This window comes from Mercenaria mercenaria, chromosome 18 (genome assembly GCF_021730395.1).
Source record: "Mercenaria mercenaria strain notata chromosome 18, MADL_Memer_1, whole genome shotgun sequence".
Taxonomy (NCBI): Eukaryota; Metazoa; Mollusca; class Bivalvia; order Venerida; family Veneridae; genus Mercenaria; species Mercenaria mercenaria.
The window spans coordinates 11,743,201-11,767,970 of NC_069378.1; the positions used below are offsets into that span (position 1 = coordinate 11,743,201).

Below are 24,770 nucleotides of genomic sequence, written 5' to 3' on the forward strand. Positions count from 1 at the left end.
AACTGCCTGCAGAATTCACTAAACCACTCAAGGATAAAAAAGTCAAAGAGAAGGAGGCATTGACCTTGACCTGTGAACTCAACAAACCTGACAAACCAGTCAAATGGCTGAAGAACGGTAAAGAAATTGTGCCAGATGACAGAATTAATTTCTCTGTTGACCAATACCAGCACCAGCTGGTTGTAGCAGATGTCACTTTGAGTGATGCAGACAAATACACTTGTGTTTGCGGGGATGTCAGCACAGAATGTACCATTAAGGTTGAAGGTAAGCTTCTTAACTATTTGCCTTCAAAGTTTCAAGAAGATTGCAGCATTTTAATAGTGACATTAATTTAAGAATAAACTCAATCTATCATGAACAATATTTATGAAAAGAAAAACAGTTGGCTTTTAATTGTTTCCTTAACATTTTCAGAATTGCCAGTTGAATTTACCAAGCCTCTCACTGACCAGACTGTGAAGGAGAAGGAGACTTTGACCTTGACCTGCGAAGTGAACAAGCCAAACGCCACTGTCAAATGGTTGAAGAATGGCAAAGATATTAAACCGAATGACAGAATTAACTTCTCTGTTGACATGTATCAGCACCAGCTGGTGTTAACTGACGTCACTTTAGAGGATGCAGCCAAATACAGATGTGTTTGTAAGGATGTCAGTACAACTTGCACCATCAAAGTGGAAGGTAAGAACTATATGCAGAACTTGGTGTAGAAATACAAACTGCTATTTTGATTAATTTTTATTTGGTTGCCAGATGTAACACAGCAATGATGTGGCATGACCATTGATTTTTGATCAGTCAGAGGTCCAAAGTTCTAGTTTTGTACCCTCAAATTTTCTGGAATGTTTCAGCCTTCTGTAGAAGGATTTGATTTACCTATATTGCCTGTAGTATTAAGAAATTGAGCTGAAGACAAGTTTATGTAAGGAGCTGGCCTATGTAGTTCAGTAGTTAGAGCATTAGACCTCCAGTTAGGAGGTTGAAGGTAGGAATCTCGGATGAGGCATTATGTTCTCTGTGATGATATATAGAAGACCCGAAAGAATAAGGTCATTCATCCTCCACATCTGATTTTTGTGGGGAAGTTGTTTGTTTCTTACAAAAGAAAGGTTAAGAATTTTGAAACAATGGCAACGTAAACTGTTTGTGGTATATATAAATGTATTTTGGATATACTGGTGATAAAACAGTGCTAAAACAACAAAAACATCATTCAGATCTAGAGGTTATGTAATTTGCAGTCAGTACTGTTTAAAGAATTAGTATTTTATACCATACATGCCATAATTTTTCCGGACCTTTCCGGGATTCTGAGTTAAAATTTCCGGGATTTTTACCCTTTGTCCGGGACATACACCGTGACATTAGTATTCGTCTGTTTCATGCATAAATATCATAGAATTATATGCAGTTTCCGGAGATAAACATTGTTCCCTCGCTTAGGAATAATTTGTTGCAAATGTCGTCTAGCTTTCTAAGGGAGGTAAATAGGGTAATTTACGTCTATAGTTCGGCATGTGAATTGGTTGCACTCCCGAGGTGAATTGAATTGGGAGACTTGCTATATACGAAGAATTAACCTGGTCATCGTGATTTAGAATCCAGCTTATTTGGTATCTTTTTAAAGCTTAAAAGTTTACCTAATCATTAATAAAATGGAATCCTCAAAGGAATGAAATAAATCTTGTAGATAAAATCAATATAAAATATTTCGGGTTGGGTCAATTTTCAAGGATCGGCCGGCAAAGGCATTCAATAGTCAAAAGTTTAATTTAGAATATGTGTGACAATCAATCTACATTTTGAAAGATTACAACCTTTTAAAATAATTATCGTTTAATTGACCGTTATCAGCCATTTCTTCCAATCAAGGCTACATGTAGCTTCACCGCCTACGTGCTAACAACAACGAGATTTTCGGTTATTGTTCTTAATATTAAATTATCATAAAACTGTTATTGATTGCATTATTTTGTCAATTCATAATCAGGGTCATCAAAATAGCCGACTGTAAATTAATCTGGGTCATCAAAAGATCGCAGTGCGCAATATGAGTGGTGATCAGAGCTAGCTTAATCAACATGTGTCCCGCTCGAGGGCATGAAACTGATTATCGGATAACTAGGAATAAACAATGTGACACCGGTGACTGTTTATTGTGTTTTATTCATGTAAAATTCAACAATTTATAGGCCAAAAAAACTATTTTTTGGAGGGGTTATTTTTGTTTTTCTGTATTTTTAATTTTCCGGGACATTTCAACACTGTCCGGGACACCGGGACGAGTATGTGATTTCCGGGACAATCCCGGACAATCCGGGACGTATGACATGTATGTTTATACAAATGAGTGAAGTAAGTTTGTTTTGGTATTTGTAGAATTACCAACAGAATTTACTAAACAACTTGAGGACACTAAGACACATGTGAAGGAAACAGTCACCCTCACATGTGAGCTTAACAAACCTAAGAAATCTGTCAAATGGATGAAAGACGGCAAACCACTGCGGCAGACGAGAAACATCAAATTTTCAGTAGATGCCTATACTCACCAGCTGGTGTTTACAGACATCACGTTACAGGAGACTGGAACATACACATGTATGTGTGGCGATGTCTCAACATCCTGTACTCTGACTGTTGCAGGTTTGTACATATTTTATTGTTGTTGTTTCTTTTCATTTAGTGCGGTATAAATTCTGATGTGTTTTTCATTAGGCAGTGACTTGAGAACCGGAATCGGTTCCCTAGACAACAAACTTTTTCGTCCGGAACCGGTTCTGTAACCAAATTATCGTGCATAGGCTAGGGAACCGGAATTTTATAACACTGCCGAAATCCACACTGTTTTTATAAGTAAGTATCATGCATATTATTATCTTAATTAATTTTACCATTCCTTTCCATTTATCTGCGTTTACTGTCTCCAAAAGTCTAGCTACTCACCGCATTCTGCCATATTAACTGGAATGATGTAAATTAGTACGAACTCACTGCGTGAAACCTACTTTGGCGTTTTTAAATGTTATTTGTTTTAAACATGTACAATGTTTAATATTTTTTTTTAAAAATAGTATTAATTTGTATTTTCATCATTACATGTTTATAGGTGTACAAACAAATTTAATTGCCATTAAAACTTCTTGCAGATTATCTGGTCACTTTATATACTGGTTTGTAACACCTCGACATTACACGTTCAAAGATAGGTGATCAATACAAATTAACAGAAATTATTTACTAATAATAGTTTGTTTTAATGGTTTCTTTTATTGTATTGTTCCTTTTAAGTTTACATTTCTAGTTTATTTAGGCTTGCTCCAATGCAGACGATTTCCGCATTCATTCTTACAAGTTTATCTTCCAATATGGCGGACAGTATGCAGCGAGTACACTTTTGGAGACATAGTAAACACAGATAAATGAAATGGGCATAGCTAGCTTGCTGAAATCGTGAAAATAATTAAGATAATAACATGCATGACACTTTCCAAAAGAAACAGAGTGAATTTCGACAGCTTTATGCATAGAAATAAAATTCCGGTTCCCTAGCCTATGCATGGTAATTTGGCTACAGAACCGGTTCCGGACGAATAAGTTCGCTGTCTAGGGAACCGATTCCGGTTCTCTAGCCACTGCCTTTTCATTAAGTAACATAAAGCAGTGTTAAAAGATATATTTCAATACCATGTTATGTAAGAGTTTCTTAATTTGTATAATTGAAAAATTGGTTTATCCTCCATTTACATCCACCTCTGTGGAAAGAACACTTCTCTAGTATTCAAATATTTATGGCCACTTCAGACGAAATGTTTGATAAGTTAAAGTCCATAGCAGCAGACACTCCACAACAGACACAGTCATTTCAGTGTCTACAGTAGTGTTCCCCATTGCAATATAAATAACGTATGTTCAAATATGTGGAGAGAATGGTTGTTAATTTTCTCTTTATCTTCGAGATACATTTATTAGAAATTGTATCTAAAATTTATCAGAAGAACCAGTGAAGATTACCAAGCCTCTGTCTGATGCTGAAGTTGATGAGAAAGGGGAGGTAACTCTTACATGTGAAATCAACAAACTTGGCAAGAAACCTGTCTGGTTCCTTGACGATGAGGAAATCAAGCCGAATGACAGGGTCAAGGTCACTTCAAGAGGACTGGTTCACAAGCTTACAATCCAGACTACAAAACTTCACGATGAAGGAAAATACACAGTGGCATTTGATGATGTGAAATCAACAGCTAACTTAACAGTCAAACGTAAGATTGTCCAAAATACTTTTGTTCAAAACTTGGCTGTATGTCTTTTTAAACTTCTTTTATAGTAACTGAAAAATGTACTTAGACTCGCAAACTGCACGAAAAAAGAGTTTTGAGTGATTTTCATTAGAATGATGCAACACAGAAAAAAATGTCAGAAATAATACTAAAGCAAGTTATTTTTCATAAACTGTATCTCAGCAAGTATTTATACTTCCATAAATAAAGTTGTTTAAATTGAATATTACAGCACTACCAGTAGAGTTTGTTGCTCCATTACGCGATGTTGAAGCTGCCCAGAAGTCATCGGCAGCTCTTGAATGTGAAGTTAACAAACCGGATGCTGAAGCCAAGTGGACTAAAGATAACCAGCCAATCAGCATCTCCGATGGTTATGACATCAGACATGATAAGACACGTCACTCACTCCACATTGATGAAGTTAAACCCGAAGATAGCGCAGAATACACAATCACTGTTGACGATAAATCAAGCACAGCCCAACTCAAGGTCAAAGGTGAGTACAAGGTTTTATAGCAATTTTGATGTTGCTTTAAATAGATTTGATACATTTAAGTAGATATCTGACATAATTAATCTGTGTGATATAGGAGTAGTATCTGTAAGCCTGGTTACCTTTATTTCTGCAGTTGTATACACATGTACATGTTTAACCACATAGATTTTTATAAAGGAAAGGTTATTTTTTTAAGTTAAAATTGTTGATTTTATATAAGGAGAAGAAAATATTGAAAAAAAATGTAAGAAAGGCCAGTTAATAAATGCTTTTCACATGATTGTCGCAGTTTAAATTCAAAGGCTAAGTGTCAGATTTTTTGTAGAGCCCCTTATTTTAAAATCTTAGAATATACAGTATTCATAGCATGTATTATTTCTTTCATAGATGAGGAAGTGAAGTTTACTGTACCACTTGAGGACAAAAAGATTCAGGAAGGAGAGGACGTCACACTTGAGTGTACTGTGTCCCAACCTGACCTCACTGCAGAGTGGAGAAAAGACGGCTCCCCGGTTGAAGCCACAGAGAGAATCAAACCCAAGTCGGTTGACACAACCCACACTCTGCACATTGAGAATGTCAGTTCTGAAGATTCTGGTGAATATGAAGTCCAAGTTGGTGACACCACCTCTAAATCTTCTATACAAGTAGAAGGTAACAGGAATAGAATAGTAATATTTTTGTATGTATGCAAGTATGTTCAGATAACATAACACAAATATTCACCACAAAAAAGTGGTTTGAAGCATAACCCACACCCCAAGGTTAAAGGTCAAGGTCACACTTCAAATGGGGTCAAAGATTTGTGGTCATCATCTCGCCATTACTGATGAGACACACACATTTCTGTGTCATTCAAATGGTTCTAGATGTATAGTACAGTTAGCTGACATAAATTACCAAATGGAAGAATTTTGATTGTATTTCAGTTCAGGTAGTAGAGGTTTATTTCATAACTGATATAATCTTATACTCAGTAGAAATAATTTTTGAACCACCAACTTCGTTGTTTGTGTTTATTAATGTGAAAGAACCCTAGATGTTAGGTATTGAGTCATTTATCTACACCTTTGATGCATATGGGGAAGTTGTCACATACTAATGTAAATGTCTTCTTTTCAGAAACACCTCTTGAGTACATTCGCAAACTGTCCGATATTGATGTGGGTGAACTGCCAGGTACTGCCACATTTGAGTGTGAACTCAACAAAGACAATGTACCAGTCAAATGGTACCGTGACAACAAAGCCCTGGTACCCAACAAGAAATACAAGATGATTGATGATGGGCCGGTCCATAAGTTACAGGTCAATGACATTGATGGCGAAGACGAAGGCAAATACTGGGTCATCGCTAATGGACTCAAATCAGAGGCCTCACTGTTTGTTGAAGGTAGGAATACAAAAATGAAGATACAAAAATTTGCTTTCTTGTGTGGATATAAGTGATATAGATAACAGATATTGTAGAGAATATTGGTCTGTGCATATTATGATGTAACTTGCACAAATTAAATAAGAGTGGCAATTGTCCTACACAAATACCTTAAATTCATTTTTCTAAGTTAAACATGAAAGGTTTGAATTTCAAAGAAGCTTATAATAAATGAAAGACATAAATTAGGGAAACTGTTTTGTTGAATATTATTCAGAGATAGCAATTTAACTGAAATTACGCTTCTGTTGCAGTACCCCCTGAACTATTTTTGGACAAGAAATTTGAGGAGACAGTTACACTCAAACGTGGCCAGTCCACTGCCTTTGAGATACCGTTCAAGGGCAGTCCGCAACCTACTGTCACCTGGTTGTATAATGGTGGAGAACTTCCAGACAAAAAGAGAATGGAGGTACAGACAATCCGAAACATGACCACTTGTCGACTGGGTAAAGTTATCCGGACTGATGCGGGCGAGTACACACTCACACTCGAGAATACAGTTGGAAAAACTTCCCTGACAATTACACTCAATGTACTCGGTATGGAAGTTTTCTCGTACTTTTCTTGTTACTTGACCAAGTTCTTATATATAAATTACATTATCACACTTGTGATTACTGGCAAATTTAATATAAATGTTTTACCTTGCACATGTTTGCACTAAATAACTAATTTTGCAAAGTGAAATTTGAAATGCAAATCAAATTGTTATAAAAAGAGACATTTATCTCTGGCTAATAGTATCCAGGATCATAGTTGCATACATGTACTTCATTTTTCCATAAAGTTTAAAATGACTGAAAGCTATGTAAAAACAATTATCAAATTTCTAATACATCTAAAGTTTTAAATGGTATTTACATTTACATTGTATTTGAATTTAGATAAACCATCTGCACCACAAGATGTTTCTGCTAACAATGTCACAGCAGAGTCATGTGACTTACACTGGCAGCCGCCCAAAGACAATGGTGGCAGTGAAATCAAGCAGTACGTTATTGAGAAACGTGAAGCAAACCGACGATCCTGGAACAAAGTGGGCACAAGTGCTACACTGGAAATGACAATACCAAAACTGACCAAGAACATACAGTATGTTTTCCGAGTGGCCGCTGAAAATGAGGTCGGCATCGGAGAATTTGCTGAATTACCAGAACCTGTGACTGCAAAGGACAGCTTTGGTAAGTAGACAATGAAATAAACACTCTGCATGTTTTTAGGTGAACAATTACTGCAAAATCATTAATTTTCGTTGGGGACAATTTTTGTGGATTTCTGAGTTGTGTTATTTAACCCTAAATTTTTATAATGGACTTGTCCATCTTTCAATTTGGACAGTACCACTAACTGTTAAAAGGGGTGCTTACCAAAAAGATAGTGACTGAATTGCAAACAGTGCATATCTTGATCAGACTGCATGATAAGGATTAAATCCCATTAAAAAAGCAAAATTCCCATCCATTTTATCTTAAGAATTTGAACTCCACAAATCCGTATCCTCACTAAATGGCCATTTTGATCATAACCACAAAATTGTATGCTCATGAAAGTAAACGATTTTACATTAATTTGATAGCTACATAATTTCTCATTCCCTTTCTTGCCTTCTCCTTTTCTACTGCTAAAGGACATTTAACTTTTTGGTTTTGAGCTTCATCTTTTTTAACTGAAAGATCATGAAATATACAATGGCTTTTCAGTTTCAGGCAAGCAACTGTTAAGTTAAGTTAATATTTGAATATCTGAATGTACAGTGCAACCTATGTAGAGCAACACCCTTTGACTGTTATGTAAAGGTTGTTGTTCTGGAGAGGTAAATCTGATAGTATATTTCAGCTTAGGAAAATTTTGATAATGTTGTTATAGAGAGGTTTTTGCTCAACAGAGGGCCACTCTGGAGAGGTTGTACTATATCTGCAATGCATTTCTGTTTTTAGTTGTACCGGATGCACCAGAAGCACCAACTGTGAGTGAGATATTGAAGGATTCTGCTCTTGTTGCTTGGCAACCACCAAAGAATGATGGCGGCTCTCCTGTGATTGGCTATCATCTTGAGAGAAAGACTGATGTTGCATCTCGCTGGATCAGAGTCACTAAGAAGCTTGAACCAGAGACAAGCATGCGTGCAAATGACTTGGAAGAAAGCCTGACATATCAGTTCAGAGTTATTGCTGAAAATAAGGCAGGCCCAAGCAAACCAAGCGAGCCCTCACAACCATTCAAGGCAAAGGACCCATGGGGTAAATATTCCTTATTTTTAGAATTTTAATGTCTGGCAGTGACTTGCAGAAGTGGGTTGGTATGCTTAGCACTTTTTTTTTGGTACTTCTTATTTAAGCTTCTTGAATAACTTTCACATCAAACAGTTAAATGTGGAAAAGTTCTCTAGTCTGCTCCTCTTTCTTGGTTTCCCAATTTGAAAAGAAATAAAGATGGAAATCTTAATTTATTGTTCTTATAGACAAACCATCACGACCAGGTGCCCCAGAAATCATGGGAACAGATAAATCATCAGTTGCTCTCAAATGGTCACCGCCCTCAACAGACGGTGGTGATTCTGTTGATTACGTCATAGAGTATCGCCGTCAAGGTTCATCAACTTGGAAACGTGCCAACAGTGTACCAGTACAAGAAACCAACTTCAGCGTAACAGGTCTGAAAGAAGGTGACGAATATGAGTTCCGAATCACAGCACAGAACAAAGCAGGACTCGGACCATCCTCCGAGATTTCTGAAGCAGTGAAAGTGGAAGCTCCTCTGGGTATGTAATTCTTTATTAAGTTGATTTTAGATTAATTTACTTTATACACCCAGTCATAGGTATACATTTCCCAGAGTATGAAAATATTCCACAGAGTCTAACCTTAGCATAGGACTGTATGAAAAATAAAATGTCAAGGGTATTTCAAGCCTGTATTCAAGTAAAATATAGTGCTCTGACTTACACTTTGTCATTATGTCTGTAGTTATGACTGAGTATAATGTATATAAAGATAACTTTGTAGTACAATTGTTTCTCCTATAATACACAGTAACAGTCGGGTATGAATCTATTTTGTCTCAAATACTTGATTATTCATGCAAAATTCTTGCCCTCAAATTTTCAGTTGGAGTACCTCCCAAGATTTTGGAACCATTAAGTGACGTTGTAGTTGTTGCACCAAAAGACGCCATCTTGGAATGTGACCTTGACCTTGGTGAACCAGAATCGGATATCAAATGGTAAGACCAGTTTTGTTCTGATATATTTCCACTGTCTGAAGCCAAAACCACAGTTCAAATTTCCTAAGCTGCTAAAACTTTTCCATTTATTATTATCGAAACATTTCAGATTTTCAGTTTTGTCATTACAAATTTTCATTTGATGTATATTTGACCTTTACAGGTTCAAGGGCAACAAAGAGGTCAAGAAGAGTCCGAAATACGAGATGAGTTATGAGGACGAAGTTGCTGCCCTTGTCATTCACAAAACTGAACCTGATGACACAGGAACCTACAGTCTCCAGGCAACCAACCCACTGGGCAAGGTCAAATCAGAGGGCAGTCTAGCTGTACACAGTGAGTGATCTTCAACTTTGACCTTTTCTGTCTGTTGTCTACTATTTGTTGTTTGTTTGAATGTTGAATGATAGTGAAAATTATGAAGGCTTTCACTGATGATTATTATTTTTATCCAGATAAAAGAGAAGTTGTATTAATTCTTTTCTTGAATATTGTCAGGTCAAAACAAAAATCCATTGTCTTTGGATAGTTGACTAGACTGCTGTTTAACATGAACACTTGTATGAAGATTTATTCTTTTGATATATAGAATAAGACTTCTGGCAAGGATGGTCAGTATTGTAATTATAAGTACTTGAAATTTCAGCACATCCCAAACTTGACTATGACAACCGTCTTAAAGGTGTTCAGAACATTAAAGCTGGTACCACTATATCACTGCCAGTCAACACAAGTGGAATCCCCAACCCTGAGATTGCATGGTTCTTGGATGAGGAACCGATTGAGAAGTCAGCTAGGGTTACCATAGAAATCACAGATGATAAGACGACCTTGACAATCAAGAACACGACCTTGGATGATACTGGACTTTACACAGTTGAAGCTGAGAACAGTGTCGGAAAGGCTATGGCTGACTTTGAAGTCAATGTTAGAGGTAATATTCAGGTTTTTTTCTTATTTGCACAGCAACATAACATTTTGTGTAAATGTAATGTCAATATTATGTTGGAATAGTTTGAAGAAAAAGTTTCTAGCCGAGGGATAAAACATCTTTGATCACTTTAAAAAATACTAACCATAATAAAAAATACTTTTGGAAGTACAGTTAATGTTCTTGTTGCTGTAAAATATACCCACCAATCCAGTGCCATATCCAATTTTCCCATTATGTATCATGTAGTTATTAAAAGTTATTCTTGATCTTTTCAAGTTTTAAGTTAGAAATAAAACTGACTATATATTTAATGAAAGATTGTAATTGACTAATAGATCAATGTGAAAATCATTTAAACTTCTTTCATTTCAAGACAAACCATCCAAGCCACAAAATCTGGCAGTGTCTGAGGTGATGAAGGACTCCATTGCATTGGCATGGCAACCACCAACCAGCAATGGCGGTTGTGACATCACTGCTTACATCATTGAAAAAAGAGATGCCAAGAGGAATACATATACACAAGTTGAGAAGGTCACTGGATTGACCAATACCTATGCAGTACAGAAACTTTTAGAGGGAAATGAGTACTACTTCCGAGTATCTGCTGAGAATGAGATTGGCAAGGGAGAACCAGCTGAAATGGAAACACCAATCATGGCTAAATGTCCATTTGGTAAATATAATATTTTCCCACCATTGTTTCTAAGGTGTACTTTTGGTTTACTTAGGTATGCAATCATAAATAATGGAAATATGAAGACTATGTCATCTTGTTTATAATGTTGATTATATTTATTGAAAATTAACTAAAATTTCAGAAGAATATTTTATATTGCATTTACTAAATATCTGATTCAGAAGTTACTTATAACTATGTATTTATATTTTTTATTTCATTAACTTCCAACTTGATTATTTCACAGATGTTCCAGATTCCCCCAAGCATCTCCAGGCAACAGAGGTCACAAAGTCAAGTGTGACCTTGACCTGGGAGATCCCACAGAAAGATGGCGGTTCACCTATTACTGGCTATGTATTGGAACGCTGCCAACTGCCTGGTACCCGCTGGGTGAAGGCAAGCAAGAAGCCGATACCGGACACCATGTTAACAGTACCAGATCTGTATGAAAACACAGAATACCAGTTCAGAGTTTCTGCTGTAAATGCCATTGGTGTTGGAAAACCATGTGAACCAACCAGCCCAATAAGAGCCAAGGAACCATACGGTAAATTTCCATTTGCAATGTTTAAAAGATTGGTCTGTTTGGCTTGAACTTACAATATATTGACCTTTTTGTATCTGAGGGTTATTAAATCACACTAGTTAATTTGATTACCATTAGTCTGTAAAAACTGAGAAAATTTTAAGTCTTTTTATGATGTATTGTTGTGTACAGTTTTAAGCTTGACTGTATATCTTTGATCATCAGTTAGTATTGATGTGATAAAAACAAAGTGCTGCCATATTATTTGCATTGATTCATGTTGATGGTCCATTCATTGCAGACAAACCAAGTGCTCCTGGTGTGCCAAACATCACTGAAGTTACAAATACCTCAGCCCTCCTGGAATGGACCCCACCCAGCAAAGATGGTGGAAGCCCAGTCTCCAGCTATTTCATTGAATACAAACCAGTCTCTGGTAAGAAATGGCTCCCAGCTAACAAAGGAGAGACAATGCCAGAAACCAGCTTCACAGTGACAGACCTACCAGAAGGTGAAGTTTGTGAGTTCAGAGTCACTGCTGAAAACAAGGCAGGACTTGGAAAACCTTCAGATGTTTCAGAAAAGGTCACAATAAAAGCTCCAGTTGGTAAGGAATTTTCCTATGTTGTTTCTAAATAATTTGTTTAATTGTATTCCTTAAACATTACTGATGTAAGAGTTAAGAGATTTTAGCTAGTTTGAATTCCAAAGACCAAGCAAAAGTTAATTTGTAAGTTTAAGTATAACTGGCTAGTTATATGAGCCGTGCCATGAGAAAACCAACATAGTGAGTATGCGACCAGCAAGGATCCAGACCAGCCTGCGCATCCGCGCAGTCTGGTCAGGATCCATGCTGTTCGCTAACGGGTTCTCTAATTGTAATAGGCTTTGAAAGCGAACAGCATGGATCCTCACCAGACTGCGCGGATGCGCAGGCTGGTCTGGATCCTTGCTGGTCGCATACCCACTATGTTGGTTTTCTCATGGCACGGCTCAATTATGTTTTTTCTGTCCAAGAAGACAAATTGGTATGCATCAGCTATATATTCTATGTCCAACTAAAACATTTGAAAAGGTAGTGCCTATTGGTTATAAGTTTAAGTATGAATGTTAAGTTAGTGGCATATTACGCTTACCAGTATACTAGTAATGGGATAATTTGTAACTACAGTTGGTGAAGCACCGTCTGTCCTGGAAGGTCTTCCTGACGTGTCTGTTCTACTTGGAGAGAACACATACATGGAATGTAAGATCAGTGGGGAACCAGAACCTACTATTGCCTGGTTCCGTGACTCTAAAGAAATTACTGAGAGCAAGAAATACCAGTTTGATTACACAGATCTCGTTGCCTCGATCAAGATCAAGGAAGTTACTGAGAAAGATGCTACCAGTATTACATGCGAGGCATCCAATGACCTTGGCTCTGTTAAAACTACTGGACAAATTGAAGTTCAGGGTCAGTGTTTTTGAATATGTTTCTTCCATATATTCTCATTTATACATGTAAGTCTTAAAGTTGAGATATTTTATCTACATTTGTTAGCTTGTGACTATACACAGATATTGCTAAACGCTGCTGGCCTACTTCAGAATTTTCAGATGTTGTAAATATTAAAGAAAATACTTTATACTGTAATGTCATTTTTGAAGGTCAGCTGAGTCAAGAACATTAATTGACAAGACAATTTGTATTTAAAGCTTCCTGAAAAGTCAAAATGAACTAGTCTTGCAACTGGGTAATTTCAGCCAAAATTATAAATGATGTGTCATTCAGTGGTAACTTTACTTATCAGTTTGAATATATTGTTACAATGGAGTAATATTCTGATCATTTGTTTTTAGACAAACCAAAACTCGATTATGACAATAAATTCCGTGACATTGTGACCTTGAACTCTGGATCAACCTTGAAGATACCAGTCAAGGTTTCTGGTCTTCCTAAGCCTTCAGTGACATGGAGTAAGGATGAGAAACCAGTCAGATCACATGGACGCTTGACCCTTGACATTAGTGACAAAGCAACAACATTGACCTTGAAGAAGGTCACCAGAGAGGATGATGGGTTATACTCAGTTCTGGCTGAAAATGAGGCTGGACAAGCATCTGCCAAATTTGACATTGAAGTCATTGGTGAGATTTGAAATTGTTTTCATAGTTGTTGAATTGATATATGTTTTGTAAATATTATATATATTTTGCTTTTTGAACTTTTTTTTTTAGTTTACTGTAGGAAGTATTTATATAGTCTCTTGAGAAATTAGATTATAAATTACAAGTCTTATTTATATATTTGAAGGTAAACTTACTCTTAAATTTATTCAGTAAACATTCCATTTTTTCTTCTTGTCCATCAAACCGGATGTATCAAAAAGAGATGATATCTGCTAAGGAAACCATCATAGCAAGCAATATGTTATAATTAATTTTTGTTTTCTATATGTATTATAGACGTCCCAGAGAAACCTGAAAATCTCAAGGTGGATGAGGTGACCCGTGACAGTGTCATGTTGTCATGGCAACCACCAAAAGATGATGGAGGTACTGACATATTATCTTATATCATCGAGCGCCGTGATCAAGGTCGCTCCATGTGGATGAAGGTCACGACTGTTGATGCCGCGGAAATAACATACTGTGTTAAAGATCTTGTTGAAGGAAAGGAGTACTTTTTCCGTGTCTCGGCCAAAAATGAGGTCGGAATATCGGAACCAACTGAAATGGACAAAGCAGTAACACCTAAGAGTGGATTTGGTATGTTTCACAGAGTGATCCCCCTTTACCAGAGATGACTGCTGCTTGGAGTTCTTCCCCTTTGTTGCATTTTGATATTACCTATACTCACATCCTTGTTGAAGAAAAAAGACTAACAAATGTTTGTTTTGCATGGTTTTGTTTAATGACAATGTTTTTTTCATGCAGGAGAATTGAATACTTTTTTCTGTTATGATTAACAGATACAGTATTATAAACAGACACTTTTGTTTATTATTTACTCACTTTGAAAGCTTTAAATTACTATAATTGGATATTTTCAAAGATTTCATTTGTTCAAATTTAAACAGAGAAAAAATTGTAGAGAGACTGTTTTACACTGTTCAAATTGGTGATTATATGAAAACTAGAATCTGATTAATTCAAGGGATTTATGAAAGTTATGAAAGTATAAAATTAAGATTTGATGGGACATGCGAATAAGTTTTTTATTGTTATCAATTATCAGGAAGTTATTATTGAGTTCTTAAAATAGTTTATTCTGTAAATATTTCTTGTTGAGGAAACTGTATGAAATATTTTGTTCACTACGGCAAAGTGTAGATACTTTCTGTTTATTTAGTTAAAGCATGAATTTACTAGTGCTAGCATTGAGCTGCATGATGTTGAAAAATTATATACATTGTTTTATTAATGTTCTGTTAATAGTCTGTTATGTTTTGAACATTTTTTGTGAAAGTTTATTCTAAGGCCATATTTGCTTGAATCTCTGTTTATGTGCATGTATTTTTTGCACTTAAGTTACATGTCAGTTTTATTGTTTTCGTTTTATTATAGTATTATTCACAGAATGCTGTAACTTTAATATTAATGTTTGTCAATGGTAAGACAATTTAAACAGGTGCTTCACAGGAAAAATATTTTTTTATTTAACCTAGTTAATTAAGACATACTTACAAAATGTATCAGGCTTTTGTCTCTCAAGGTCATTTATTTTTAAAACCATCTGCATTAACAATTTTCATAGGGAAGAACTTCAGTAAAGATCCATTGTTTCCATAATCATAATGTAATCAAAATTATAAACTAAAAGATTTATTTGTCTCATTTATGGTCATATATTTTGTGCATAATAACAGATATATTTAATGCATTTAGTAAGTTAATCTTGTATCAATTAAATTATATTTTTTATAAAAGTCAGTGCTTGTTTTTTTTTCATTGTTCACTTGTATGCAGTAATCTTTGTAAGGACATTTTTGCCAATGATAGATTTTCAAAATTAAATTATTTTTGATATGCATTTATATAAAGGTATTTCATCAACCATTTACTTCATTTTAAAATTGTACAGTTTTCTTCAGTGAAGTTCAAGAAAATTTAATTTATTGTACACAAAAAAATGTAAAACCTGTATTAAGTGGACAGTTAAGGGAACCACACACTGTGGCTACTGAAGGCAGGTGGCTACTAAATTGAGGTTGAAATTCGAACAAAAATCAGTTTGTGAAGTTACCTGACTGACTTCTTAAGACAAGTGCCTGCCAAATACAGGTGGTTGCTTACACTGCTTCTGTTGTAGTTTATTTAATATAAAACTGTTTATATTTTCAAATTTTGTTGTTAATTGTAAATACATATACAGTTTATATGATATTTATATATAAAGGGAAAGGAATTGCCTAAGTATTTTCACCTATTATAAATGTTTTGATAAAGTCAGTCAGGCCTGTACATGAGGACCCAGCATGGGAGAGTCAAGACTTTGACTTTAAAACTAAAAAAAAATCAAATTGCCATAACTTCCGTTGTAATAAATCTATATTCTTGAAACTTTACATAGCTTTTTGTTGGAGTAGATGCCATGTTAGGGCTAAGTTTTGTGAAATTCAGTACAAAATTTACATATATAGAGCATATAGAGCAAAATAAAAATTTGCATTTTAAAGTCTGAGTCTAAGTTTCAGACTTTAAACATTGATAAACCTTTACCCTGCTAAATTTCTAAAAATGGACTGGTCCATCATTTAAATTTGGGCAATACCATTTATTATCTGAAGGGGTGTTCACTGAAAATTTTCTGACTGAATGTGCAGGCTGATCTTGGATGCACTGGTTGCATAGGTAGAATCACTTGCAGTCAGCAGGCTAAAGGTTAATATACACCCTGGTCTCTATTTGCAGTTGGTCTGTGTTCCCAAGTTAAGTACTCACTGAAAATATATGCTGTATAGCAGGTTGGTGTCTGTTCTTTGGCACTTGATGGTCTCTGCTCTCAGGCAGTGTTCACACAGGTTTCACTGTATATACAGGATGTAAATTGTAAATATAAATAACAGTGCTTACATGTACAAAACTATGCTGTTTCTATAGCTTAGGTATGCAAAGATTTATAGTTTATACAGGATATATCATGTTTATCTATATTACATATACATTCATATTAAGACATTCCACTTTTGTAGAACTATTTTCATATACAATAAAGATTATAACTTGGATACAATTTCACCTGTTTGTTTTATACCTGTTTCACTCCCTGTAACTTTCTTGCCAATTAACAATCAATTATCCCCAGATTAACACTGAATAGAATGAGGTACCATATCCTTACAGAACTGTGTTGCTTGAAGATGGAATGTAAAATTTGTAGTGTATAGCTGGTCCTTGATAAATTTGCAGCCAATATGTGAAGCACTTTTATCTGAAGTTATCCATTTTGAGTAATTGACTTAAATCTGTAAATATGTTTATAGCAAGTGCTTATAATAAGGTCATTGTGCTTTAAAATGGAAATAGGATGTATTTAGCAGGACTTTTTACGAAGGTTGAAAAATGGTATTAAACCTTTACAGAATTCCAGTATCCACCTCTTAAATAAAAATATCATTGACAAAATGAAATATATATGAAGAAGATTTCCAAATTTGACCTACACTATTAAATGTGACCTGCACACATACTTACATTTTAAGCGGTCAGGAGGCTTATTCTACTAAGAATTACTGCTGTTTTTACAATAAAGAGTGTCTTGAAATCTCTTAAGTAACTAAAGCCAAGGATCTTCAGGCCAGCTGTTTTCTGATCAGCTCAGTGTAATGTCAGGTGTCAAGAATTACACCAGAAGATTGCATGTTCATAAACCTGCCAGATTCTGCATGTGCATGATGCATTTTGAGACAACTGTTCTTTGAATTGGTAAGAAAATAATAATTGTTTCATAATAGTTTTATAAATTGACAAATTCTGCCGTGCTTACTTCCAGCCACAGTTATATAGAGTAATACCCTGAAAACACTGGGAAATGTGTGTTATAGAAATAATGTTGGTATACTGTAATTTTATGTTATTTAGCAAAATTAGGAAAGGTGTTCACTTATCTTTTAGATGTATCATTTATATAACAGGGTCTTATGATTTGACTAAAATTGCAGGTAGAAATATTTGTTCAAAAACTTACTTGCCAAAAGGTGAATTCTAATATGCTTTTTTCTGTACTCCTAAATGACGTCACATTAAATAGCATTGACGTCAATGTTTTTGTTGCGACCAAGAAAGAGCGCTACTATATTTTATCTTCTATTTTAGATAAAGGGCATATTGGAATCGAAATAATGTATAGCTAAATTGTGTTTTACTTAAATTAATACACTCAAAATCAGTTATACGCTGCCAGAATGATTTACTCGGGCTACGCCCTCCTGAAATTCCAGGATCGTATAACCTCTTGTGTATTAATAACGTTAAAATACAATTTTTCTTTACATATCTCTTAATTAAAGTGACAACTGACAACAATGTAAGAAATATTTTAAAGGCCAAGGTTTGGTAATGGAAACTTTTCTGTGTTTAACAGAAGTACCCTCAGCTCCAGTAGGTCCACTGGATGTCTCTGATATCACAGCTGAGAGTGTCAAATTGTCATGGCAACCACCTAAACAAGATGGTGGAACTCCAATCACAAAATATCTTGTTGAGAAATGTGATACAAAGAGAATGGCCTGGAGTCCAGTAGCAGAGGTTGATGGTAACACATTGAGCCAAACAGTCGGAAAACTGATCGAAGGTCAGCCATATTTGTTCCGTGTGTTGGCCATTAATGCTGAAGGTCAGAGCAAACCACTCCAGACAGATGTGGAAATTAAACCAAAGAAACCAGCAGGTTTGTGTCACATTACCTAAGTCCATAAGGATGTTATATCCCTTGTGCTCAGTAAGATTGTGGTAAATGTTGAGAACAAAACAGTGTCACATTTCACAAGTTCATAACGATGCCATTTCCCTTGTGCTAATTAACATTGGGGTATATCCTGAGAACAAAAGTGTCACATTACACAAGAAGTCTATAAGGATGTTATTTCCCTTGTGCTAATTAACCTGGGGCATATATTGAGAACAAAAATGAGTCACAGTACACAAATCTAAAAGGATGTCATCTCTCTTGTGCTAATTAACATTGGGGCATATATTGAGAACAAAAATGTGTCACATTACACAAGACTAAAAGGGTATCATTACTATTGTGCTCAGTAAGATTGGGGCATATATTGAGGAAAAAAATGTGTCACATTACACATGTCTAAAAGGATGACATCTCTCTTGTGTGCAGTAATATTGGTGTATAATTATGTTGAGAGTGTAACAAAAATGTGTTGCATTACACAATTATATTAAGATGTTCTCTCTCTTGTGCTCATTAAGACTGGGGAGTATGTTGAGTGCATAACAGAAATATATATAAAAAAAAGCTCTGAAACTCAGTGAGTTGCAACTGTTTTAACTCATCCTTGATTGTTCTATTAAAATATACAGTATAAAGTTTAGTATGAACCCAAAACATTGATATAATATTACATACTGTGAAATGTATTAGTCAAAACGACTATTTCATTGGGGCTTAGATTTATGAATGTCAAGGTTAAAATATAAAACACATAAGAACTTTCTGTGTTCAATGAAAATAAGTGATTTTACAGTATTATTTACACCTATAACTGCTCCTGCTATCTAAAGGTAATGTAACAAATGAGCCGTGCCATGAGAAAACCAACATAGTAGCTTTGCGACCAGCATGGATCCAGACCAGCCTGCGCATCCGCGCAGTCTGGTCAGGATCCATGCTGTTCGCTAATAGTTTCTCCAATTCCAATAGGCTTTAAAAGCGAACAGCATGGAGCCTGACCAGACTGCGCGGATGCGCAGGCTGGTCTGGATCCATGCTGGTCGCATACCCACTATGTTGGTTTTCTCATGGCATGGCTCATATTTTTATTCATAATGGTCTGTTAATGTGTTTTCAACCATCTGATTCACAACTTTAGGATCTTGCATGTATGCCTGAATTAAGCTACCTACAAAGTAATTGGTTGCCATATATAATCAAAATAATTTTAAAAAACAAAGCAGCATCTATTGCCATTTATGAAATATACATATTTGACCTACTAACCTACCTGTACGTATTACAGAAGCGCCAGGTAAACCAGTGGGCAACTTGACCTTCACTAAACCAACCAAAGACAGTGTAGTCCTTAACTGGAAAGCACCAAAGAAAGATGGTGGTGCTCCAATCAAATCGTACAAGATTGAAGTGTCAAATGACGGCAAAACTTGGACTGATCTAACAACAGCCAATAAAACGGCTACACAGTTCACGGTGAAGGACCTGGAAACTGGAAAGGACTATTACTTTAGGGTATCAGCTGAGAATGATGTTGGTTATGGTGAAAGTGTAACATCTGATGTGTTTAAACCTGTCAAACCAATAGGTAGGTAGACAAAACTGAAATGTGAAAGCTTTAAGAAAAGAATTTTTATGTTGTTTTTACAACTGCAAGTCTCTTACCTTCTCTTGGTAGAAAATGTGTATGATACTGCATTTTGTATTTTTTTCTACCACACAAATTTTATAAAGCTTACAGCTTCTATTGTATTTAATGAGGAAATTCAGTTATTTGCTACCATGCAGAGAACAAGTAAATACATGTTTAGGAAATATAACTGAAGTACTGTTGGAAAAAGATGTTGATTCCAAACCAAAGAAGGAAAAAATACTACATTTTCTTAAGTGATTTAATGAATATAACTAGAATTCATAAGCGTTATCCATATAATTATTTTTAAGTCACATGTGGCATTGAATTGACCTGAATTATCTGTTCTGGCTAACGTGTTCTTCACTACAAATTATTCTACAAAACAAATATACCTTGAAATTTCAGAAGCACCAGAGAAACCTGAATCTGTGGAAATTCTGGATGTGCAGAAGACCTCCATGAAACTCCAGTGGAAACCCCCAACTCAAGATGGTGGTTCACCAATCACAGGCTACGTCATTGAGAAACGTGATATGAAGCGACCAACATGGACAAATGCTGGCAAAGTGCCAAAAGATGTCACTGAGATCACTGTAGACAAGCTTCTAGAAGGCTCAGAGTACCTGTTCAGGGTCATGGCAGAGAATAAGAAAGGTCAAAGCAAACCATGCGAGACCAAAGCACCTATTGTTGCCAAGAGTCCCTATGGTTTGTGTCAATATTTTACTTTATGTATTGTTCAAAGCCATTGCATCATATAAAACACTCGCTTCAAGTCTTGGGGGTTTTAGATATAGATTTTTTCCATGTGAGGAATGTGTTCAGCTAGATTGTCAGTTGTTCTACCCAGGTGAGTTTCTTCTGCAGTAACATTTCAGTATTAAAGATTTTCAAAAAATTCTTTAAATTCTATGTAAAAATAATCACACATCTTCATGCAGTTAAGTTAACAATGAATGATTTATCTTAATTCTTCCAGATGTACCATCTCAACCAGTTGGACCATTACTTGTTGACAATATTACCCAGGATTCTGTTGAGTTGTCATGGCAACCACCAACTTCAGATGGAGGCTCACCAATCAAAAACTACTTAATAGAATACAAACAACCATCCAAAACAAACTGGGTGAAGGGAGGAACTACCGATGGTTTGACAACAGATTTTACAGTCACAGGATTGATGGATGGAATAGAATACCTGTTCCGTGTGTCAGCCATTAATGATGAGGGACAGAGTAAACCACTAGAAACAGAAAAAGCTGTTAAACCACAAAAGCAAATAGGTAATTTTTTCTCAAACTCAATTGGACCAACAAAATTTGTTTGAGTAAAACTAGTATGTTTCAAGCACCTGTGTTCACATGTCTAATCATAATGTGACGCAGTTGCTGCTGCTTTGATACAATGGTAACTCTGATATCAATTATTTGCTGTGAAATAAGTGTTTTAAATTCATGTATCACCAGTTTTCTAATCAAATGAAAACTAGTTATTTCAGTAAATGTCATCATTATATACAGTCAAACTTTGTTTGCTCTAACCCAATGAGACCAACAAAATTTGTTCCAGTTATCAGTAGTTTGAGGTATCAAACAAAATAAATCATACAGGGATTTTCCTTGGACTCGACAAGGAGTTCGAGTGAAGGGTAGTCTTCAAATTATCAGAGTTAGAGCAAAATTAATAAAATTTGACTGTATGTATAAATAAAGATTGATTAATTGATTTACATATTATATTCAAATGAACTTATGTGCTCTCCATGTACTATTTTTAGCTCCACCCAGTGCCCCAGAAGATCTTACTGTTGTCAAGGTTGACAAAGACTCTGTTACTATTGAATGGAAGAAACCTGCCAAAGACGGTGGCTCTAAACCCACAGCCTTCATTGTCAGCAAGTGTGAGGCCAAATCTGATGAGTGGGTCAAGGTTGCGACCTTGAAACCACAAGAAATGGTGTACAAGTTCAAGGACTTGCCAGAAAAGAAGTTCTACTTCTCGGTGGCAGCAGAGAATGCCGCTGGTGTAGGTCCTGCTGCAGAGACTCAGAAAGCAGTGAAACCTGAATACCCATTAGGTAATGCCTTTATTCTCCACAAGTTCTGTAGTTTCAATATTTTATTTAGATGTAAAATTATCTAAAAGTTGCATATTTCTTTTTCTCACAATACTCATCATCAGACTGTATTTTCTTGCATACCAGACGGGGATTTCCGGTATTTTTACCAGTGCTGGAAAAATCCATCTTACACCCCGGGGTGTAAGATGACTCTCGTGCTTTAAATGACGTATTACGAACTACATATATGTAGAAGATTTATGTAGTTATTTATATTTTATTTCAAAAAACGAATAAAAATCCAGTACCTTGACAGTTCCTCTTTATTCCTGATAGTATATTTCTCCATTCAAAACACGTTATTTTATCAAAAATCCATAACGTTACTCTGCAACTGATCAAACAAAACCAGAACTAAACATGGTTATTTGTCTTTGAAACGTCATGACGTCTTTCCTGTTTACGGACGTTGCTTTCCCGCGCTTTGTTTAAATACGCTGCTATAAGAAATAGTTCTAAAAAGAAAGCCGTTCCACTGATTTTATTTTTATTATTATATCTTGATATCGGTATGCAAGAAAAAGATTCTGTCACTGGTTATAGGTGCAGATAGGAATATCCGGCTCTCGGGTAACTGTTTAGGCGGTAACTCGGTAGGAACCTCGTTACCGCCTAAACAGTTACCCTCGAGGCCGGAAATTCCAATCTGCACCTACAACCAGTGAAAGAATCTTATAATATAATAACATTTAATTTACGCAGTAATTATATTTTTCGGATTGTTTACTGGTTACTGTTAAGATTTCTGTCTTTATAAGAGTTTTAATGAATTTCAAAGTTAATCATGTTCTTTTTATCAGGTCCACCAAGCACACCAGTTGGTCCACTTACAGCCTCTGATATTGACGGCACTGAGCTCACGTTGTCATGGAAACCACCAGAGCATGATGGTGGTTTACCTCTCACAGGATACTTCATAGAGAAACGTGAAGGGTTCAAACAGTTCTGGGGTAAGGTAGCAAGAATACCTGCTGATACAGAGAAATACCGTGTGACAGACTTAACCGAAAATACAAACTATCTGTTCCGTGTGTCTGCTGAAAATAAAGAAGGCACAAGTAAACCATTGGAGATGAAGGACTCGGTTACACTCAAGAGTGCTTACAGTAAGAGTGCTTTATTCAGTAGCTCTTTTTTAACACAAGAGTAAATGGAACTTAAAATGGCTGAAATTGCAAAAAAAAAGAATGGTCCTCTTTTTTGTACAATATATAGTGAGTCAAAGTAAGAAAATATGAGCCGTGCCATGGGAAAACCAACATAGTGGGTTTGCGACCAGCATGGATCCAGACCAGCCTGCGCATCCGCGCAGTCTGGTCAGGATCCATGCTGTTCGCTAACAGTTTCTCCAATTTCAATAGGCTTTAAAAGCGAACAGCATGGATCCTGACCAGACTGCGCGGATGCGCAGGCTGGTCTGGATCCATGCTGGTCGCAAACCCACTATGTTGGTTTTCTCATGACACGGCTCATATATTTATTCACTCTTTGCTCACTCCTATTTTCTTCAAAAACAAAATAAGTATTAAATTTAAAAAAAAGAAATTATTCCTTACTCCATTTTTCATTTTCAGAAAAAATAATTGATGATAAACTTCATTTTGGTGTTGCCTGAACAATATTAAGATCCATGTATTTCCTTATCTCTATCAAATTTAACCCTTAACCTGCTATATTTCTATAATGGACTGGTCCATCTTTCAATTTGGACAGTACCACTTATTACTCAAAGGGGTTTTCACTGAAAATTTACTGACTGAATAGCGAACAGTGCAGACCATGATCAGACTGCACGGATGTGCAGGCTGATCTTGGTCTGCACTGGTCGCAAAGGCAGAATCATCTGCCGCCAGCAGGCTAAGGGTTAAAATTGATACATAATTTTTGATAGTAGTAAATGTTATAATAGCTTTAAAATTGATTGTTCTGTGTATTTCGTGTCCTATCATTTTATGTTAGTGTGTAAAAATCAGGACCTTAAATTTGCCAGTTAGAATTATTTTTACAATTTCTGTTAATAGAACCTCCTGACCAACCAGTTGGACCAATCAAAATATCTGATGTAACACAAGACTCAGCAACATTGACCTGGAAACCACCACATGATGATGGTGGATCACCAATCACTGGCTACAATATTGAGTACCGAGACTCACGCCATCCTTCCTGGACAAAGGCCGGTTCTGTAGATAAAGACACTACCTCATGGACACAGTCCAAGCTTCTAGAGGACAATGAGTATATCTTCAGGGTCACAGCGGTCAACAAGAAAGGTGAAAGTTCACCACTGGAAGCACAGGAAACTGTGAAATTAATGAAACCTCTAGGTAAGGATAATTCACAAGTGTTGCCTGGCAACATTCAGTTATCACTACAGTGAGTGTTTTGTATTTGTATTCAAGACAAATTAAAAAGCTGTCATCCATGATTGATGTTAGTTTGTTCTGTGATGAATAAAGTTAATCAAATTATTATTTATTTCAAATATTTGAGGAAGGAGATAAATCTCCATCTTGAATTTGTTGTTGAAAATTTTCA

The 24,770-nt window shown here is 35.7% G+C and overlaps 1 protein-coding gene across 1 annotated transcript in view; it reads left to right on the plus strand.

The window, feature by feature from the left end:
• The window catches only part of LOC123537955 (titin-like), a 402,126-nt gene that overhangs the window by 256,360 nt on the left and 120,996 nt on the right, over nt 1-24,770 (plus strand). Inside the window, exons 167-193 of the mRNA XM_053530681.1 lie at nt 1-267; nt 418-684; nt 2,383-2,649; nt 3,999-4,265; nt 4,516-4,782; nt 5,170-5,436; nt 5,905-6,174; nt 6,471-6,758; nt 7,104-7,400; nt 8,157-8,465; nt 8,681-8,980; nt 9,327-9,441; nt 9,605-9,777; nt 10,088-10,375; nt 10,749-11,051; nt 11,302-11,604; nt 11,885-12,190; nt 12,755-13,039; nt 13,426-13,713; nt 14,032-14,334; nt 18,152-18,457; nt 19,764-20,063; nt 20,517-20,819; nt 21,091-21,396; nt 21,891-22,190; nt 23,033-23,338; nt 24,254-24,559. Of these exons, the coding sequence (XP_053386656.1) occupies nt 1-267; nt 418-684; nt 2,383-2,649; nt 3,999-4,265; nt 4,516-4,782; nt 5,170-5,436; nt 5,905-6,174; nt 6,471-6,758; nt 7,104-7,400; nt 8,157-8,465; nt 8,681-8,980; nt 9,327-9,441; nt 9,605-9,777; nt 10,088-10,375; nt 10,749-11,051; nt 11,302-11,604; nt 11,885-12,190; nt 12,755-13,039; nt 13,426-13,713; nt 14,032-14,334; nt 18,152-18,457; nt 19,764-20,063; nt 20,517-20,819; nt 21,091-21,396; nt 21,891-22,190; nt 23,033-23,338; nt 24,254-24,559 (7,557 nt within the window). The remainder of the gene's footprint in view (nt 268-417; nt 685-2,382; nt 2,650-3,998; nt 4,266-4,515; nt 4,783-5,169; nt 5,437-5,904; nt 6,175-6,470; nt 6,759-7,103; nt 7,401-8,156; nt 8,466-8,680; nt 8,981-9,326; nt 9,442-9,604; nt 9,778-10,087; nt 10,376-10,748; nt 11,052-11,301; nt 11,605-11,884; nt 12,191-12,754; nt 13,040-13,425; nt 13,714-14,031; nt 14,335-18,151; nt 18,458-19,763; nt 20,064-20,516; nt 20,820-21,090; nt 21,397-21,890; nt 22,191-23,032; nt 23,339-24,253; nt 24,560-24,770) is intronic.